This window comes from Chamaea fasciata, unplaced genomic scaffold (genome assembly GCF_029207755.1).
Source record: "Chamaea fasciata isolate MVZ Bird 193981 ecotype frontalis unplaced genomic scaffold, bChaFas1.0.hap1 SCAF_504, whole genome shotgun sequence".
Classification (NCBI taxonomy): domain Eukaryota; kingdom Metazoa; phylum Chordata; class Aves; order Passeriformes; family Sylviidae; genus Chamaea; species Chamaea fasciata.
The window spans coordinates 53,366-72,855 of NW_027094589.1; the positions used below are offsets into that span (position 1 = coordinate 53,366).

Genomic DNA, 19,490 nt, shown 5'->3' on the forward strand with positions numbered 1-19,490 from the left:
ATTCCAGGACTGCCCCCAAGCCCTGCCCCCGCTAAGCCCCGCCCCTCGGAGGGGCTTCCCCCGCGCCCAGCCCCGCCCACCGCCAATCACGGGGGGGGTCCGTCTCTAAGCTCCGCCCACTCCCGGGACCCCCGACCCAATCGACACCGGGATTCCCCCCTAAGCCCCACCCACTCCCAGGACCCCCGACCCAATCGTCACCGAGGGTTCCCCCTAAGCCCCGCCCACTCCCAGGACCCCCGACCCAATCGTCACCGGGGGTTCCCCGCTCCAAGCCCCGCCCCCCCGGGGACCCTCGCCGGGGGTTTCCCGGCCAAGTGACGGCGCGCTCCGCCCGAGGCCCCGCCCCCCGGGGCTCCCCCCTCCGTGCCCAGCCCTTAAAGGGATTTCCCCACCGCCCGGCCCCGCCCCCTCGCGCCCCCGCCAGCCAATGGCGTGCCGGCGCGCGCTGCCAGGCCTCGCCCCCGCGCCGTGCCCGCTCCCCCCGTGCCCCCCCCCGGCCGCCACCGCCCGCTCGGTGCCGCCCGCCCGGTGCCGCCATGGAGTCCGGCGGGGCCCAGAGCTGCCCCGGCACCTGCGCCGCCTTCAGCCGCACCCGCAAGGGCATGGTGCTCATCGGAGAGATCGTGAGACACGGGGGGCACCGCGGCGGGGGGCACCGAGGGTCGGGGGGCACACGCCGGGGAGGGTCGGGATGCCCCGCTCGGGCCCTCGGTGCCCGGTGTCTTTGGGGCTGCGGAGGGGGCCCGCCCCGGGGCGATGGCCGTTTTTGGGGAGGGGGGGCAGCAGGACACCCCGATCCCCATTTTAGGGGGTCCAGGGTGGCACCACGACACGTGGGTCCCCTATTGCTGTGCAGGGCTGGAGCGGCGGGATGCCGGGATCCCAGCTTTAGGCGTTACTAGAACGCCCGGTTCCCTATTTTGGAAGAGATCGGGGACACCGTCACACCTGGGTCCCCATTCGGGGGGGGGCACGGGGACACCCCCTCCAGGGGGAACCCCAGGCTCTCGGGGTGCTCGGGCTCCCCGCGACACGCGGAGTGAGGGACCCCGGGGTCGGGGGGGGGTGACACCCCCCGCAGCAGTGTCCCCTGCCCGCGGGACACCCGCTCCCCCCCGCGCCCCCCGGCGCCGTTCGGGGCGCGTGGCGGGGCGACGCCCTTGGGGCGCGGGGGCGGGGCAGGGAAGGTGAGAACGGGCGGGCCCGGGTGAAAGGCGGGCACGCAGCCCGGATGTCTGGGGCAGAGGGGGGGTCGGGGCGGCGCCCGGCCCGTCGCGCCAGCCGTTATTGCGCCATGCGGGCGGCGCCGGGCGCGTCCCCGCCGTGGGGCGCTCCGGTGCTGCGGCCCCTTTAAGAGCCCCCGGCCCGCGGGCCCCACCCACCCACGCCGCCGGCCGTTGCGGTTCGGGGGGGTGGGGCGCTGTTGTGCCGTTGCCATGGTGACCGTTGCCCGGAGACGGCCCCGCCCCGGCGTTCCCACAGCGGCGCCCTTGTCCCGCCGCCCACGCGGGGCGGGGCCGCCAGGGGGCGCCACGGGTGGGGATCCATGGGGGGCACACGGGGGGTTCTATAGGGGTCTATAGGGGGGCACACGGGGGGTTCTATAGGGGTCTATAGGGAAGCGCACAGTAACCTATTGGGGCTTTATGGGGGATCTATAGGGAAGCATACAGGGGGCGCTATGGGGGGTCTATAGGGGAGCACACAGGGGGCGCTATGGGGGTTCTATAGGGGTCCATGGGGGCACACGGGGGGTGCCATGGGAGATCTATAGGGATCTATAGGGGGGCGCTATGGGGGTCTATAGGTGACCCCACAGCGGCCTATTGGGGGCTCTATGGGGGGATCTATACGTGACCCCACAGTGGCCCATTGAGGGCGCTATAGGACACCTATAGATGACCCCACAGCGGCCTATTGGGGGCTCTTTGGGGGATCTATAGGTGACCCCACAGTGGCATAAAGGCAGTGCCATAAGAGCCTTCAGGTGGCAGGCCAGAACCTGCATTCCCTATAGGATAATGCTCAGGATCCCTATAGGGTCCCCTAGAGGCGCTCCCCTAGCAGCCGTGCACAGGCCCCGCAGAGGATCTATAAACATATATAACGCCTTACATATACTTAATGTATACATAAACACATCCCTGCCTGTGCCAGCCCTAAGGATCCCATATATCCCAGTGTGTCCCAACCCTGAGGACCCCACAGACCCCAGTGTGCCCCACAGACCCCAGCGTGTCCCGACCCTACAGACCCCACAGACCCCAGTGTGCCCCACAGACCCCAGCGTGTCCCGGCCCTACAGACCCCACAGACCCCAGTGTGCCCCACAGACCCCAGCGTGTCCCGGCCCTACAGACCCCACAGACCCCAGTGTGCCCCACAGACCCCAGCGTGTCCCGGCCCTACAGACCCCACAGACCCCAGTGTGCCCCACAGACCCCAGCGTGTCCCGGCCCTACAGACCCCACAGACCCCAGTGTGCCCCACAGACCCCAGCGTGTCCCGGCCCTACAGACCCCACAGACCCCAGTGTCCCCGCAGATCCTGTGCCTGCTGACGCTGATCTGTTTCGGGGCGTCGCGCTCGGGCTACGCGGGGCTGGCTGCAGTGGAGCTGGTGTTCGCTGCGCTGGTGCTGCTGGCCTGGAGCTGCCGCCTGCCGCCACGGCTGCCGCTGCTGCACTGGGGCTGGACCGTGAGTGCGGGAACGGGGGGCACTGGGGGGCACTGGGGGACACTGGGCGGGATTAGAGGGGTTTTGGGGGAGCATTGGGGGGCACTGGGGGGGCTTTGGGGGACACCGAGGGGGGTTTGAGGGGGATTGGAGGGGGACTGGGGGGGTTTTGGGAGGTCCTGCAGGGGCTGAGTTGGGGAGTGACCCAGGGGTTGGGGGTCCCCGGGGGGATTCCTGGAGGTGGGGGGTCCCCTGAAGGTTCGGGGGTCTCTGAGGGGTCCCATCCGTGCCCCCCCAGGACTTCACCCGCTGCCTCATCGGGGCTGTGCTCTTCCTCATCACCTCCCTCATCGTCATCGTCGGCGTCCGGGACGGCGCCGGCATCGCCGGAGGGGTGAGGGGGAATTTGGGGGGCCGGGTCGGGGGGCTCTGACCCCTCCCGGGGATACAGGGGAGGTTCGGGGGGCTGCAGGGGAAGTTTGGGGGTCTCTGACCCCCCTCTCCCCGCAGGTGTTTGGGATCCTGGCCGGGATCCTGCTGGGATACGATGCCTACATCACCCTCCCCACACGGCAGGGCCACACCGCCGCCCCCACTGGTCTGTACTGGGAGCACTGGGAGGGGCGTGCTGCCCCGGGGGGGGGGGGTACTGGGAGCACTGGGAATGAGGGAGATGACCCACGGGAGTAACTGGGAGAACTGGGAAAGGGAGGGCAGCCCTACTGGTGAGACTGGGAGGAGAATTGGGAGCACTGGGAGGAGGGTGCTGCCCCGGGGGGGGGGGTGGTACTGGGAGCACTGGGAAGGAGCTATAGGGGAGAACTGGGAGCACTGGGAGGGGGGTGCTGCCCCGGGGGGGGGGGTACTGGGAGCACTGGGAAGGAGCTATAGGGGAGAACTGGGAGCACTGGGACTGGGAGAGATGACCCAGTAGAGTAACTGGGAGAACTGGGAAAGGGAGGGCAGCCCTACTGGTGAGACTGGGAGGAGAACTGGAAACACCGGGGGGAAACCCGGGGGGTACTGGGCATCCCCGGAGGGTTTGGGGGTCCCTAACTCCCCCAACTTTGTCCCCCCCACTCCAGAGTCCCCGGACGGAGCCTGAACAACGCCAGAACCCAAACGGACCCTCCCCGAACCTCGCCCCCCGCGGGGGGACCCCCAGCCTTAAATTATTGAGGGGTCCCGACGCCTGGGTCCCCCCGGGGGGGGACACGGGGAGATCCGGGGGTCCCTCAGGGGCTGCCCCTCCCTCAAACGCCTTCGCAAGTGCCTTGAACCGCCCGTGCCTCCGTTTCCCCCTGAGAAGACCCCCCGCCCCTCAGGTTTACAGGCGCCCTTGGCCCCTCAAGGCTTTCGGGGCGCCCGCCTCAGTTTCTGGGGCGCCTCCGTTAATTTTTGGGGTGTTCCCCTTCCCCGCCCCAGCCCGCGGGAGGCTTTTGGGGGCAACACATTGGGAAATAAAGGGTTTTTATTACTGCATTGCTGGTTTTAGCGAGTCTGTCGCCACAACAGCCTGTCGGGGCATGTCTGGAGAGGCTGAGGGGGCTTGTCCCGGCGCCCCACAAGGGACCCCAAAACCCCACAAACTACAGCTGCCAGCGTGCCCCAAAGCCTTGCCCTCACAGTTCTACCTGCTGAGAAAGGCTGGGGAATCCGCTCTCCTCGTGGGAAAAAGGACGGGAGATCTCCCCACTTGGTCCAAGGAAAAAAGAAGAGAAATAGTCCCCCGCCTCTCCTCATGGCAAAGGACGGAAAACTCCCCGTCCCCTCACGGAAAAAGGGAGGAAATCCTTCCACCCCTCACGGGAAAAGGACGGGAAACTCCCCGTCCCCTCACGTAAAAGGGAGGAAATCCTTCCACCCCTCACGGGAAAAGGAGGGAAACTCCCCATCCCCACACGGAAAAAGGGAGCAAACCGCTTTAATCGTCATGGAAAGACTGGGAAATTCCCCCTCCTCTCACGGAAAAAAAGAAGGGAAACCCTCCTCTCTACCTCTAACGGCAAAGGACAGGAAACTCCCCGTCCCCTCACGGAAAAGGGGAGAAAACCCCTTCTCTCCAACCCTCACCGAAAAAAGGAGCAAACCCCTTCACCCCTCACGGAAAAGGGAGGGAAACTCCCCATCCCCTCACGGAAAAAGGGAGCAAACCGCTTCAATCGTCATGGAAAGATTGGGAAATTCCCCCTCCTCTCACGGGAAAAAAAGAAGGGCAACGCTCCTCTCCGCCCCTCACGGACTGGGGCAGCAAAGCCGCCGCTCCCCTCACGAAAAAAGGCGGGAAAGCCCAATCAGATTCAGGCCCCGCCCCGCGCATGCGCGGTGCCCAAAGAAGGACACCCCACACACACACACCCGCCCCCCCTCCCCTCACGCTTCCCGCCGCGCGCACGCGCCCTACGCCCGCCGCCCGCCTCAGCCGCCGCCGCCGCCGCCGCTCTGCCCTCACCGCTGCCGCCGCCGCCGCCGCCGCGTCCGTTCCTCTCTCCTCCCTCCCGCCGTTCCTCTCCGGTCCTCGGCCGGGCCCGTTCCGGTACGGCGGGCGGGCGGGCGGGCGGGGCCGGGCGGGGGGAGGCTGTGAGGGGCAGCGGGAGCCGCGCCTGCGCCAAGGGGCGGTGAGGCCGGCTCGGCGCATGCGCGGCGCCTCCCTGAGGGCCTGCGGGGACGAGTTTTGAGTGTGGGATTTAACATGAAAATAAAACCAAGGCGATTTATATTAATGGGATTTACATTAGTGGGATTTAAGGGGTTTGTAGTGGTGTGAAGAGCCCCGGTGGGAGCTCCCATAACCCGTGGGTGTGGGTTGGAGCCGCAGGATCTCCCCGGCAGCCCGCGTTTTGCAGTATAAACAGCGGTTCGTTTCGGGTGGGACCTACAAACCAACGACAGGAGCTGTAAATAAATCAAATAAATGGAAGTATGTGTGCAGGGCCGCCATGGGCCGCTCCTCCAAGGACAAGCGGGACATTTATTACCGGCTGGCCAAGGAGGGCGGCTGGAGAGCGCGCAGCGCCTTCAAACTGCTGCAGCTGGACCAGCGCTTCCAGCTCTTCCAGGGTACTGGGGGCACTGGGAGCGCTGGGATGGCGCTGGGGGGGCACTGGGAGCACTGGGATGGTGCCGGGGGGCACTGGGAGCGCTGGGATGGCGCTGGGGGGCACTGGGAGCACTGGGATGGTGCCGGGGGGCACTGGGAGCACTGGGATGGCGCTGGGGGGGCACTGGGAGCGCTGGGATAGCGCTGGGGGGGCACTGGGAGCGCTGGGATGGCGCTGGGGGGCACTGGGAGCACTGGGATGGCGCTGGGGGGCACTGGGAGCACTGGGATGGCGCTGGGGGGGCACTGGGAGCGCTGGGATGGCGCTGGGGGGGCACTGGGAGCGCTGGGATGGCGCTGGGGGGCACTGGGAGCGCTGGGATGGTGCCGGGGGGCACTGGGAGCGCTGGGATGGCGCTGGGGGGGCACTGGGAGCGCTGGGATAGCGCTGGGGGGGCACTGGGAGCGCTGGGATGGCGCTGGGGGGACACTGGGAGGGCTGGGATGGCGCTGGGGGGGCACTGGGAGCACTGGGATGGTGCCGGGGGGCACTGGGAGCGCTGGGATGGCGCTGGGGGGGCACTGGGAGCGCTGGGATGGCGCTGGGGGGCACTGGGAGCACTGGGATGGTGCCGGGGGGCACTGGGAGCGCTGGGATGGCGCTGGGGGGACACTGGGAGCGCTGGGATAGCGCTGGGGGGACACTGGGAGCGCTGGGATAGCGCTGGGGGGACACTGGGAGCGCTGGGATAGTGCTGGGGGGCACTGGGAGCGCTGGGGGGGCACTGGGAGCGCTGGGACGGCACTGGGGGGCACTGGGGGCACTGGGATGGCGCTGGGGGGCACTGGGAGCACTGGGATGGCGCTGGGGGGGCACTGGGAGCGCTGGGACGGCGCTGGGACGGCGCTGGGAGCACTGGGATAGTGCTGGGGGGACACTGGGGGCACTGGGACGGCGCTGGGGGGCACTGGGATGGCGCTGGGGGGCACTGGGAGCACTGGGACAGCACTGGGGATAACTGGGGGCGCTGGTGTGGGGGGTCCCAGGGGTGTGGGAGCGCTGGTGGGTGACTGGGAGCACTGGTGTAACTGGTAGTACTGGGATCCCAGGGGTCTGGAATCACCGGGGTCACTGGTGTAACTGGTGTGTAACTGGTGTCACTGGTGTGTCCCTGGTTTCCAGGGGTCCACAGGGCCGTGGATCTTTGTGCCGCCCCCGGGAGCTGGAGCCAAGTGCTGAGCCGCCACCTCAGGTGGGACCGGGGGCACTGGGATGGACTGGGATGGACTGGGATGGACTGGGATGGACTGGGGGCGCTGGGAATCCCAATTTGGGGGTGGGGGGGGGTGCTCAGCGAGGATTGTTTGGGGGTCTCAGGGGGGCACTTGGGGGGGCTCTGGGGGTCCCGGGGGGGTTCTGGGGGTCTCTGGGGGTTTTTGTAGGTCTAAGGGGGTCTCTGTGGGACTGTGGGGGTCCCAGGGTCTCTGTGGGGGTCCCAGGGCGTCCCTGGGGGTCTCTGTGGTCGCTGTGGGTCTGACCCCCTGTCCCCAGGGGCCCGGGGGGCTCCCCAGCCCAGGTGGTGGCCGTGGATCTCCAGGCCATGGCCCCGCTGCCGGGGGTGCTGCAGATCCAGGGGGACATCACCAAGGTGGGCACCCCAAACCCCCTGAGCCCCCCAAAACCCCCTGAGCCCCCCAAAAAACCCCTGTGAGCCCCCCAGAGCTCCCTCTGGGCCCCCCAACCCCCCCCCCGAGCCCCCCCCGAGCCCTTCCAAACCCCCTGAAGCCCCCCCCAGACCCCCTGAGCCCCCCAAAACCCCCTGAGGCCCTCAAAACCCCCCTGTGAGCCCCCCAGATCCCATTTCTCCTCCCTAGCCCCCATATTCACCCCCCAGAGCCCCCTCCAGACCCCATTTCTGCCCCCCAAACCACATTTATCCCCCCCAAACCCCATTCCCGTCCCCCAAACCCCATTTATTCCCCCCCCAACCCCATTTATCCCCCCCAAAGCCCATTCCTGCCCCCCAAACCCCTCTTCTGCCCCCCAGGCCTCCACAGCCCAGGAGATCCAGCGGCACTTTGAGGGGCTCCCAGCCGACCTGGTGGTCTGTGACGGGGCCCCTGACGGTGAGTTTGGGGGGGCTGCCCCTTGGGGAGGGGCCCCGGAGCCCCCCAGAGCCCCCCCAGTGACCCCCAAATTCTCCCCCCACAGTCACGGGGCTGCACGACCTGGACGAGTACATCCAGGCGCAGCTGCTGCTGGCGGTGAGTGGGGTTCAGTGCCCCCAAAATCACCCCCAAATCTCCCCAGAATCCCCCAAAATCATCCCAAAACCTCCCGGGGTCCTCCCCAAAATCCCCCCCAAAAAACCCCCAAATCCCCCCTCAAATCCTCCAAAATCCCCCCAAAATCTTCCCCAGAAAAACCCCAAATCCCCCCCAAAATCTCCCCAAAAAACCCAAAATCCCCCCCCAAATCCCCCCAAAATCTCCCCAAAAAACCCAAAATCCCCCCAAAATCTCTCCAAAATCCCCCCAAAATCTCTCCAAAATGCCACCAAAATCCCCTCCCCAAATTCCCCCCTAAAATCTTCCCCACAATCTCCCCAAAACCTCCCCAAAATCCCCCAAAATCCTCCCAAAATCTTCCCCAAAAAAACCCAAAATCCCCCCAAAATCTCTCCAAAAAACCCAAAATCCCCCCGAAATCTCTCCAAAGTGCGACCAAAATCCCCCCCCAAATTCCCCCCCACAACCTCCCCAAAATCCCCCCAAAATCCCCCCCCAAAAAACCCCAAACCCCCCCAGAATCCCCCCCAAAACCTCCTGGAGATGCCCCAAAATCCTCCCAGAATCACCTAAAGACCCCCCCAAATCTCCCCAAAATCCCCCCCAAAATCCCTCCCCCAAAAAACCCCAAAATCCCCCCCAATTCCCCCTCAAATTCCCCCCCCAAACCCCCTGCCCCCCCAGCCCCCCAATCCCGTTTTTGGGGTCTCCCCCCAGGCCCTGAACATCACCACCCACGTCCTGAGGAGGGGGGGCACCTTCGTGGCCAAGGTGAGTCCAGGGGGTCCCCCAAAAATCCGGGGTGGGGGGTCTGGGGCACCCCGGGGACCCCAAAAATGAGGAGGGGGGGGCAGAAATTGGGTCTGGGGGGGAGAAATGGCTCCCCAGAAATGTCCCCAGAGACCCCAAAACTCCCCAGGGACCCCCAAAATCCCCCCAGGGACCCCAAAATCCCCCCGGGGACCCCAAAATCCCCCCGGGGACCCCCAAATTCCCCCCGGGGACCCCTCAAAATGTCACCAGGGACCCCCAAAATCCCCTCAGGGACCCCCAAATCCCCCCGGGGACCCCCAGAATCCCCCCAGGGACCCCTCAAAATGTCACCAGGGACCCCAAAATTTCCTCAGGGACCCCCAAAATCCCCCCAGGGACCCGTCAAAATGTCACCAGGGACCCCAAAATTTCCTCAGGGACCCCCAAATCCCCCTGGGGACCCCTCGAACTATTCCCAGACCCGTCCCAGTGACCCCCAGGGACCCCAAATCCCCCCCCACACACCCCAAAAATCCCCCAGGGGACCCCTCAAACTGTCCCCAGACACCTCCCAATGACCCTCAGACCCCCCAAAATCCCCCGAGGACCCCAAAAATCCCCCCAGGGACCCCCAAATTCTCCCCAGGGACCCCTCAAACTGTCCCCAGACACCTCCCAATGACCCCCAGACACCCCCAAATCCTCCCAGACACCCCAAAAATCCCCCCAGGGACCCCTCAAACTCTCCCCAGAGCCCTCCCAGTGACCCCAAATCCCCTCAGATACCCCAAAGCCCTCTCACAAACCCCCAAATTCCCCCAGGGACCCCTCGAAATGTCACCAGGGACCCCCAAATCCCCTGGGGGACCCCTCAATCTGTCCCCAGAGCCCCGCTGACCCCCGTGCCCCCCCAGATTTTCCGGGGCAAGGACGTGACCCTGCTGTACTCGCAGCTGCGCCTCTTCTTCCCCGACGTCACCTGCGCCAAGCCGCGCAGCAGCCGCAACTCCAGCATCGGTGGGGGACCCCCGGGGGTTTGGGGGACCCTCCTGGGGTTTGGGGGTCTCCCCCGGGCTTTGGGGACCCTCCTGGGGTTTGGGAGACCCCCCCAGGGGTTTGTGGGACTCCCCTGGGGTTTTTGGGGATTCCTTTGGGGTTTGGGGACCCCCCCCGGAGGTTTGGGGGGACCCTCCTGGGCTTTGGGGACCCCTCCTAAAACCCGTTTATCTCCCCCCCAACCTTTGGGGCTTGGGGGACCCCCCTGGGGTTTGGAGACCCCTCTGGGCTTTGGGGGACCCCCCCGGAGTTTTGGGGACCCCCTGACCCCCGTGTTCCCGCAGAGGCCTTTGTGGTGTGCCGGGGGTACAGCCCCCCCGAGGGCTTCGTGCCCACCATGGACAACCCCCTGCTGGAGCCTGAGCACGGTATGGGGAGACGGGGGTCCTGGGGGGTCCTGGGGGGGATTCTGGGGGGTCCCTGGGGGGTGTTTGGGGTCCTGGGGGGGATTCTGGGGGGTCCCTGGGGGGTGTTTGGCGTCCTGGGGGTCACTGAGGGAATTTGGGGGTGTCCCTGTGGGTGTTTGGGGGTCCCTGGGGGGGATTTTGTGGTCCTGGGGGATCACTGAGGGGTCCCTCGGGGGATTTTGGGGTCTCCAGGGGTCATTTTGAGGTGTCCTCGGGGGATTTTGGGGTCCCTGAGAGGGGGTTGGGGGTCTCTGAGGGCTTTTGGGGGGTCCCTGGGAGGTCACTGGGGACATTTGGGGGGGAATTTGAGGTGTCGGAGGTGATTTTGGGGTCCCTGGGAGGATTCGGGGGTCCCTAGGAGGTCATTGGGAGGTCTCTGGGGACATTTCGAGGTGTCCCCGGGGTGATTTTCGGGTCCCCGAGAGGATTCTGGGATCACTGGGGGCATTTTGGGGTCCCTGGGGATGATTTTGGGGTCCCCGGGTGGATTTTGGGGTCCCCGAGAGGATTCCGGGGTCACTGGCGGGATTTTGGGGTCCCTGGGGATGATTTTGGGGTCTCCAGGTGGATTTAGGGGTCCCTGAGAGGAGTCCGGGGTCACTGGTGGGATTTTGGGGTCCCTGGGGATGATTTTGGGGTCCCCGGGTAGATTTTGGGGTCACTGGCGGGATTTTGGGGTCCCTGGGGATGATTTTGGGGTCTCCGGGTGGATTTAGGGGTCCCCGAGAGGAGTCGGGGGTCGCTGGGGGTCCGTGCCGTGTTGGGGGGCCAGCTGGGCCCCCCCAGACTTTGGGTCCCCCAGGGCTGGCCCTGGCGCGGCTCTCGGGGCCCTCCCGGGTCATCGTCCCCTTCGTGGCCTGCGGGGACCTGAGCGCCTTCGACCCCGACCGCACCTACCCGCTGCAGGTACACTGGGGACACTGGGAACACTGGGGGACTGGGGGACTGGGGACACTGGGGACACTGGGGACACTGGGGGGACTGGGGGACTGGGGACACTGGGGACACTGGGACACTGGGGGACAATGGTGACAGGGGACACTGGGGGACTGGGGACACTGGGGGACTGGGGGACTGGGGGACTGGGGACACTGGGGACACTGGGGGGACTGGGGGACTGGGGACACTGGGGACACTGGGACACTGGGGGACAATGGTGACAGGGGACACTGGGGGACTGGGGACACTGGGGAACTGGGGGACTGGGGGACTGGGGACACTGGGGGACTGGGGACACTGGGGGACTGGGGGGACTGGGGGGGACTGGGGACACTGGGGGACTGGGGGGACTGGGGACACTGGGGGACTGGGGACACTGGGGGACTGGGGACACTGGGGGACTGGGGGGACTGGGGGGGACTGGGGACACTGGGGGACTGGGGGACTGGGGGGACTGGGAACACTGGGGGACTGGGGACACTGGGGGACTGGGGACACTGGGGGACTGGGGGGACTGGGGGGGACTGGGGACACTGGGGGACTGGGGGACTGGGGGGACTGGGAACACTGGGGGACTGGGGGACTGGGGACACTGGGGGGGACTGGGGACACTGGGGGACTGGGGGGACTGGGGACACTGGGGGACTGGGGGACTGGGGACACTGGGGAAACTGCGGGGACACTGGGGACACTGGGGGACTGGGGGACTGAGGGGACTGGGGGGACTGGGGACACTGGGGGACTGGGGGGACTGGGGGACTGGGGACACTGGGGGACTGGGGACACTGGGTGACTGGGGGACTGAGGGGACTGGGGGGACTGGGGACACTGGGGGACTGGGGGACTGGGGACACTGGGGACACTGGGGGACTGGGGGGACTGGGGACACTGGGGGACTGGGGGGACACTGGGGACACTGGGGGGACACTGGGACACTGGGGAGACTGGGGGGACACTGGGGACACTGGGGGACTGGGGGGACTGGGACACTGGGGGACAATGGTGACAGGGGACACTGGGGAGAATGGGGACACTGGGGACAATGGGGACACTGGGAATTACTGGGGGGGACTGGGGGGACTGGGACAGGGATTGTGAGTGGGGGAACTGGGAGTACTGGGAGGGGCTGGGACTGGGGAGTTCTTACCTGATGCTTGTAGGTTTGGGGCAACACTGGGATATACTGGGAGAGCACTGGGCCATACTGGAGACACTGGTCTGTACTGGGAAGGGCTGGGCCATACTGGGGGGCACTGGGCTGCACTGGTGTGTACTGGTCCATACGGATCCCCTCTCCCCACAGCTGGACCCCTCCCAGCCCTACACCTTCGTGCCCCCCCCGGCGCCCCCCATCGCCCCCCCCTACGCCCGGGCGTGTCAGCTCCACCGGGGGGCGGCCCCGCCCGGCCCGGGGGGCCCCCCGAGTGTGCAAGGGACCCCCCGGGGGGACGGGGGCGTGCAAAGGGCCACATGTGAAATGAGCGTGCAAGGATCCACGTGTGAGCAACGGGAAGGAGCCTCTTGTGAGGGGATGAGTGTGCAAGGAGCCACATGTGAGGGAATGGGTGTGCAAGGATCCACGTGTGAGCAACGGGAAGGAGCCTCTTTTGAGGGGATGAGTGTGCAAGGAGCCACGGGCGAGGAGCCGAGTGTGCAAGGACCCGCGTGTGAGGAGCTGCGCCGGCTCAGTCTCTTGGACTGAAACTTGTGCAAGAACCGTCGTGAGTGTGCAAAGACCCTCGTGAGGGGATGAGCGTGCAAGGACCTTCCTGTGAGATGAGCGTGCAAGGATCCACGTGCAAGGAGCTGCATTGCTCAGTCTCTCTGAAACTTCTACAAGGATCCTCGTGGGTGTGCAAGGACCCCTGAGTGTGCAAGGCACCCCCCTGTGCTGCAGCCCCCCCACCCCTCCCTTGCACACGCGTGTGACACCCCAATAAACCCGAACCCCCCGGGGCTGCGGCGCCTTTATTGACACAGGGGGGGCCGGGGGGGGATTTGGGGGGACCCCAAAACTCTGGGGGGGACCTCGGGGTTTGGGAGGGGGTCAGGGAGGGGGATTTGGGGGTCCCCCTTTGGGTTTTGGGGGTCCAGGGGGATTTGGGGGGACCCCAAACTCTGGGGGGACCTTCAGGGTTTGGGAGAGGTCAGGGAGGGGGATTTGGGGGGATCCCCTTTGGGTTTTGGGGGGACTCCCAGTTTTGGGGGACCCTCGGGGTTTGGGGGGGGTCAGGGAGGGATTTGGGGGGATCCCCGTGTTTTGGGGGTTCCTGGGGGGGAGCCCCTGAACTTCGGGGGTTTTTGGGGTTTGAGGGGTTCGTTCATCTGGGCTCGGGGGGCCTCCCCTGAGGTTTGGGGGTCCCTGGAGGAGATGGTGACAGTTTGAGGGAGGTTCTGGGAGAGCCCCCAAAATCTGGGGGTTCCTGGGCTTTGAGGGGATCCCCTCAGGCTTTGGGGAGCCCCTGATCTTCAGGGAGTTTGGGGATTTCAGGGATTTATTCACCCGGGCTCGGGGCCGAGAGCTTCCCCTGAGCTTTGGGGGCTCCCCTGATGTTTGGGTGCCCCCGGTGGCAGTTTTGGGGTGCCCCCGGCGCCGGTTTGGGCTCAGTCCTTGCCCCGCGAGGCCTCGGCGTTGGCCCGGAGCACGGCGCCGGGGCTGGGGTACGGCCGCTGCTGGAACAGGGGCCCGGCCGCCGTCGTGTCCGCCCCCGTCTTGGCCTCGTTGCGCTTGGGCAGCCCCGTGGACCACGTCCCCCTGTGGGGACAGCGAGGAGGGTCACCGGGGGTCCCCAAAAACCTGGGGTACCCCGATAATCCCCCCCAAAACCCCCTCTTTAATAATCCCATATCAGGGACCATCCGAGTACGGACATCGGGGTCGCCCAGGGGACATCGGGGTCACCCAGGGGTGTCACCACTCGGGCAGCCCCCTGGACCACGGGGACATCCCAAAAATGGGGGCACCCCAAACCCCCCCTTGATCCCATACCGGGGGGCGTCCGAGTAGGCGCTGGGGTCCATCGGGTCCAGCTCCTCGTCCTTGCGGCCACCTGGGGGGACAGAGGGGTCACCCAGGGGTCATGGGTCACACAGGGGTCATGGGGTCACACAGGGGACAGTGGTTACTCAGGGGTGTCACCCCAGGGGACATCGGGGTCACACAGGGGTCATGGGGTCACACAGAGGACATTGGTCACTTAGGGGTCATTGGTGTCACACAGGGGACATCGGGGTCACACAGGGGTCATGGGGTCACACAGGGGACAGCGGTCACTCAGGGGTGTCACCCCAGGGGACATCGGGGTCACACAGGGGTCATGGTGTCACACAGGGGACAGCGGTCACCCAGGGGTGTCACACAGGGGACATCGGGGTCACACAGGGGTCATGGTGTCACACAGGGGACAGTGGTCACTCAGGGGTGTCACACAGGGGACATCGGGGTCACACAGGGGTCATGGTGTCACACAGGAGACAGCGGTCACTCAGGGGTGTCACACAGGGGACATCGGGGTCACACAGGGGTCATGGTGTCACACAGGGGACAGCGGTCACTCGGGTGTCACACAGGGGACATCGGGGTCACACAGGGGTCATGGTGTCACACAGGGGACAGCGGTCACTCAGGGGTGTCACACAGGGGACATTGCGGTCACACAGAGGACACTGGTCACTTAGGGGTCATTGGGGTCACACAGGGGTCATGGGTTGCACAGGGGACATCAGGGTCACCCAGGGGTGTCCCCCCCACCCCAGGGGACGCTGGGATGTGGCAGTGCTGTCACAGGGACAGGTGAGTGCACAGGTGTGGGCACAGGTGTATGTACAGGTGTATGTACAGGCGTATGTACAGGTGTATGTACGTACAGGTGACTGCTCAGGTGAGTGCCCAGGTGAGGGCGTGTCCCCAGTACCTTTCTTGCCCTTGGGGTAGGGCGCCAGCTCCTCCCTGCGGTGCCCGCGGCGCTCCCGCGGCGCCTCCTCCTTCTCGGGTGGCCTCTCGGGGGGCTCCTCCGGCTCTGGGGGGTGGGGGGGCACCGGGGAATCAGGGGGGACCCCAAAATTCCCCTCAGGTGTTCTGGGGTTCCCCCCCGGGCTCACCTGCGCTCCCCTTGAGCCTCTTGGCGGGTTTGGTGATGACGGAGTTGGGGTCGTTGGGGGACAGCCACGACACCAGGTCGGTCTCCACGTTCCAGTAGTAGGGCAGCCCGCTGTGGGGGGCGGGGACGGGGGTCTGGGGGGGCTCTGGGGGGCCCGGGGGAGCCCGGGGGGGCCACGGACCCCACAGAGCCCGGGGGGGGCCCCACAGATCCCACAGGCCCTATGGACCCCGCAGAGCCGAGATCTCAGCAGGAGGGGCGGGGTCTCACAGGAAGGGCGGGGTCTCAGCAGAGGGCGGGGTCTCAAAGTAAGGGGAGGGGTCTCACAGGAATAGGGGGGGTCCCACAGGAAGGGGTCGGGTCTCACAGGAGGGGGGTTCTCAGCAGAGGGCGGGGTCTCACAGGAAGGGGCGGGGTCTCAAAGAAAGGGGAGGGGTCTCACAGGAATAGGTGGGGTCCCACAGGAATAGGTGGGGTCTCACAGGAAGGGGTGGGGTCTCACAGGAGGGGGTGGGGTCTCGCAGGAAGAGGCAAGGTATCAGTGGAAGGGGCGGGGTCTCAGCAGAGGGCGGGGTCTCAGCAGAAGGGGCGGGGCCTCACCAGGTGGGGTCGATCACTTTGTACCAGGGCGGCATCAGCCCCTCGAGCCGCGAGGCCTCGTAATCCACGTGGGCGTCGTCATAATCCTCGGCGATGATTTCCTCCTCTGGCTCTGGGCGGGGCCGTCAGAGAGCCACGCCCACCACCACTGACACACCCACTGACACACCCACTGCCCCACCCCAGGCGATGATCTCCTCCTCGGGCTCTGGGCGGGGCCGTCAGAGAGCCACGCCCATTGTCACACCCACGCCCACCGACACACCCACTGCCACAGCCACAGCCCCCCTCCAGTCCCTGGCAATGTCCATAATCCCACCCACTGCCCATAGCCCCTCCCACATCCAATAGCCACGCCCACAGCCCATAGCCCCACCCAGTGCCACAGACCCCACCCATATCTGAAAAACACGCCCCCTACCCATGGCCCTGCCCACAGCCCCGCCCCAGGGGATTATCCCTTCTTGGCTCTGGGGGCGGGGCCAACATTGACCCCACCCACTTCCCTTAAACCCCGCCCACTTCCCCCTCACCCCACCACCATGATCTTGGCGTGGGGGGCCAGGCCACGCCCATAATCACACCCACAGCTCCGCCCCAAGCCCCGCCCCCAGAGCCCCGCCCCCCGGTTCTCACCGGGCTCCACGTGCTTGAGCAGCCCCCGCTTGGCCAGGCGGGACTGGAGCGCCACGGGCAGCGGCATCGCCCGGGAATGCGCCGGGAACACCTGGAATGGACCGGGAATGGACCAGGGATTAACCGGGAATGGACCGGGGATTAACCGGGAATGGACCAGGGATTAACCGGGAATGCGCCGGGAACACCTGGAATGGACCGGGGATTAACCGGGAATGGACCGGGAATGGACCGGGGATTAACCGGGAACACCTGGAATGGACCGGGGATAAACCGGGAATGGACCGGGGATAGACCGGGAATGCGCCGGGAACACCTGGAATGGACCGGGGATTAACCGGGGATGGACCAGGGATGGACCGGGGATTAACCGGGAACACCTGGAATGGACCAGGGATAAACCGGGAACACCTGGAATGGACCGGGGATGGACCGGGAATGCACCGGGAACACCTGGAATGGACCGGGGATGGACCTGGAACACCTGGAATGGACCGCGGATTAACCGGGAATGGACCGGGGATGGATTGAGGATTAACTGGGAATGGACCGGGAACACCTGGAATGGACCAGGGATGGATCGGGAACACCTGGAATGGACCGGGGATAAACCGGGAATGGACCGGAGATGGACCGGGAATGCACCAGGGACACCTGGAATGGACCGGGGATTAACCGGGAACACCTGGAATGGACCGGGAATGGACCGGGGATTAACCGGGAATGGACCAGGGATTAACCGGGAATGAACCGAGGATAAACTGGGAACACCTGGAATGGACCGGGGATAAACTGGGAATGGACCGGGAACACCTGGAATGTATCAGGGATAAACCGGGAATGGATTGGGGATAAACTAGAGATAAACCGGGAATGGACCCGGAATAGAATGGGAATGGACCCGGGATAAACCGGGAATGGACCGGGAACACCTGGAATAAACCAGGAACACACCGGGGATAAACAGTGGATGGATCAGGAATGGACCGGGTAAAAACCGGGAATAAACCAGGAATGTACCGGGAATGAACCAGGAATGAGCCGGGATTTCCCGGGACCCCCCAGAATCTCCCCCGGAACTTCCCGGTAATCACGGAGAACCCCCCGCCCCGCGGGATCCCCCCCCCCCCCCATGATCCCGGGACATTCCTCAGAACCCTCGGACACCCCCGGGAGATCCCCGGGAACCTCCCGGTTCCCCCGGCTCGGTCCCGGTTCTCCCCCCGCTTTCCCCGGTTCGGTCCTGGTTGCCCCAGTAGTTCCAGTTACCCCAGTACAGTCCAGTTAACCCGGTTCGGTCCCGGTTCCTCCCTGCTTCCCCACGTTCGGTCCCGGTTCCCTCGGCTCGGTCCGGGCTCGGGCTCGGTCCCCCCGGATCCCCCCTGGATAACCCGGATCCCCCGGTTACCCCGGTTCGGTCCCGGTTGCCCCAGTACAGTCCGGGTTCGGTCCCGGTCCGGTCCCGGATCCCCCTCGTTAACCCGGATCCCCCCGGTTACCCCCGTTCGGTCCTGGTTACCCCGGTTCGGTCCCGGTTCCCCCGGCTCGGTCCCGGTTCCCCGGCTCGGTCTCGGTTCCCCCGCTCGGTCCCGGTTCCCCCGGCTCGGTCCCGGTTCCCGGGCTCGGTCCCGGTTACCCCGGCTCGGTCCCGGTTCCCCCGGCTCGGTCCCGGTTCCCGGGCTCGGTCCCGGTTCCCCCGGCTCGGTCCCGGTTCCCCCGGCTCGGTCCCGGTTCCCGGGCTCGGTCCCGGTTCCCCCGGCTCGGTCCCGGTTCCCCCGGCTCGGTCCCGGTTCCCGGGCTCGGTCCCGGTTCCCCGGCTCGGTCCCGGTTACCCCGGCTCGGTCCCGGTTCCCCCGGCTCGGTCCCGGTTCCCGGGCTCGGTCCCGGTTCCCCCGGCTCGGTCCCGGTTCCCCCGGCTCGGTCCCGGTTCCCGGGCTCGGTCCCGGTTCCCCCGGCTCGGTCCCGGTTCCCCCGGCTCGGTCCCGGTTCCCCCGGCTCGGTCCCGGTTACCCCGGCTCGGTCCCGGTTCCCCCGGCTCGGTCCCGGTTCCCGGGCTCGGTCCCGGTTACCCCGGCTCGGTCCCGGTTCCTCGGCTCGGTCCCGGTTCTTCGGCTCGGTCCCGGTTCCCGGGCTCGGTCCCGGTTCCTCGGCTCGGTCCCGGTTCCCCCGGCTCGGTCCCGGTTCCCCGGCTCGGTCCCGGTTCCCGGGCTCGGTCCCGGTTCCTCGGCTCGGTCCCGGTTCCCCGGCTCGGTCCCGGTTCCCCCGGCTCGGTCCCGGTTCCCGGGCTCGGTCCCGGTTCCCGGGCTCGGTCCCGGTTACCCCGGCTCGGTCCCGGTTCCTCGGCTCGGTCCCGGTTCCCCCGGCTCGGTCCCGGTTACCCCGGCTCGGTCCCGGTTCCCGGGCTCGGTCCCGGTTACCCCGGCTCGGTCCCGGTTCCTCGGCTCGGTCCCGGTTCCCCGGCTCGGTCCCGGTTCCCCCGGCTCGGTCCCGGTTCCCCGGCTCGGTCCCGGTTCCCCCGCTCGGTCCGGGTCCGGTCCCGGTTTCCCCGGATGCCCCTCGTTAACCCCGATCCCCCCGGTTACCCCGGCTCGGTTCCGGTTCCCCGGCTCGGTCCCGGTTCCCCGGCTCGGTCCCGGTTACCCCGGCTCGGTCCCGGTTCCCCGGCTCGGTCCCGGTTCCCCCGGCTCGGTCCCGGTTCTTCGGCTCGGTCCCGGTTCCCGGGCTCGGTGCCGGTTCCCCGGTTCGGTCCCGGTTCCCCGGCTCGGTCCCGGTTCCCCGGTTCGGTCCCGGTTCCCCGGCTCGGTCCCGGTTCCCCCGGCTCGGTCCCGGTTCCCCGGCTCGGTCCCGGTTCCCCCGGCTCGGTCCCGGTTCCCCCGCTCGGTCCGGGTCCGGTCCCGGTTTCCCCGGAAGCCGCCGCGGGCCGGAGCCGCTCACGTGACCGCGCCGCCCCTTGGCCCCGCCCCGTTGCCTCGGTAACCGCCCGGCCCGACC

The 19,490-nt window shown here is 67.0% G+C and overlaps 4 protein-coding genes across 12 annotated transcripts in view; 2 read left to right on the plus strand and 2 right to left on the minus strand.

The window, feature by feature from the left end:
- Positions 1-5,197, minus strand: part of GPKOW (G-patch domain and KOW motifs) — a 22,953-nt gene extending 17,756 nt beyond the window's left edge. Inside the window, 1 exon segment of the mRNA XM_066208873.1 lies at positions 5,132-5,197. The gene's annotated coding sequence lies outside the window, so the exon portion shown is untranslated.
- Positions 505-4,161, plus strand: PLP2 (proteolipid protein 2). The gene is made up of 5 exons (XM_066208887.1): positions 505-626; positions 2,548-2,700; positions 2,978-3,073; positions 3,190-3,277; positions 3,765-4,161. Exons 1-5 carry the CDS (start codon positions 540-542, stop codon positions 3,782-3,784), a joined length of 444 nt encoding a protein of 147 aa, XP_066064984.1. The 5' UTR covers positions 505-539; the 3' UTR covers positions 3,785-4,161.
- Positions 5,133-13,002, plus strand: FTSJ1 (FtsJ RNA 2'-O-methyltransferase 1). Its single transcript, XM_066208874.1, has 11 exons — positions 5,133-5,215; positions 5,612-5,739; positions 6,903-6,972; positions 7,272-7,368; positions 7,768-7,846; positions 7,932-7,984; positions 8,726-8,779; positions 9,676-9,778; positions 10,102-10,185; positions 11,027-11,130; positions 12,467-13,002. The coding sequence occupies exons 2-11, from the start codon at positions 5,619-5,621 to the stop codon at positions 12,863-12,865; spliced, it is 1,164 nt and encodes a 387-aa protein (XP_066064971.1). The 5' UTR covers positions 5,133-5,215; positions 5,612-5,618; the 3' UTR covers positions 12,866-13,002.
- Positions 13,003-13,100: 98 nt separating this feature from the next.
- On the minus strand, positions 13,101-19,448 carry PQBP1 (polyglutamine binding protein 1). Of its 9 annotated transcripts, XM_066208878.1 has the most exons (8): positions 18,569-18,636; positions 17,769-17,881; positions 16,500-16,590; positions 15,864-15,975; positions 15,265-15,374; positions 15,078-15,182; positions 14,153-14,213; positions 13,101-13,918 (listed from the first exon to the last, which is right to left on the minus strand). In XM_066208878.1, exons 3-8 carry the CDS (start codon positions 16,564-16,566, stop codon positions 13,768-13,770), a joined length of 606 nt encoding a protein of 201 aa, XP_066064975.1. In that variant the 5' UTR covers positions 16,567-16,590; positions 17,769-17,881; positions 18,569-18,636; the 3' UTR covers positions 13,101-13,767. The 9 variants fall into 9 exon arrangements, with proteins under 9 accessions (XP_066064975.1, XP_066064980.1, XP_066064978.1 ...); XM_066208883.1 differs by lacking the exons at positions 17,769-17,881; positions 18,569-18,636 and adding an exon at positions 19,140-19,448; XM_066208881.1 differs by lacking the exons at positions 17,769-17,881; positions 18,569-18,636 and adding an exon at positions 19,082-19,448.
- Between the last annotated feature and the right edge of the window lie 42 nt (positions 19,449-19,490).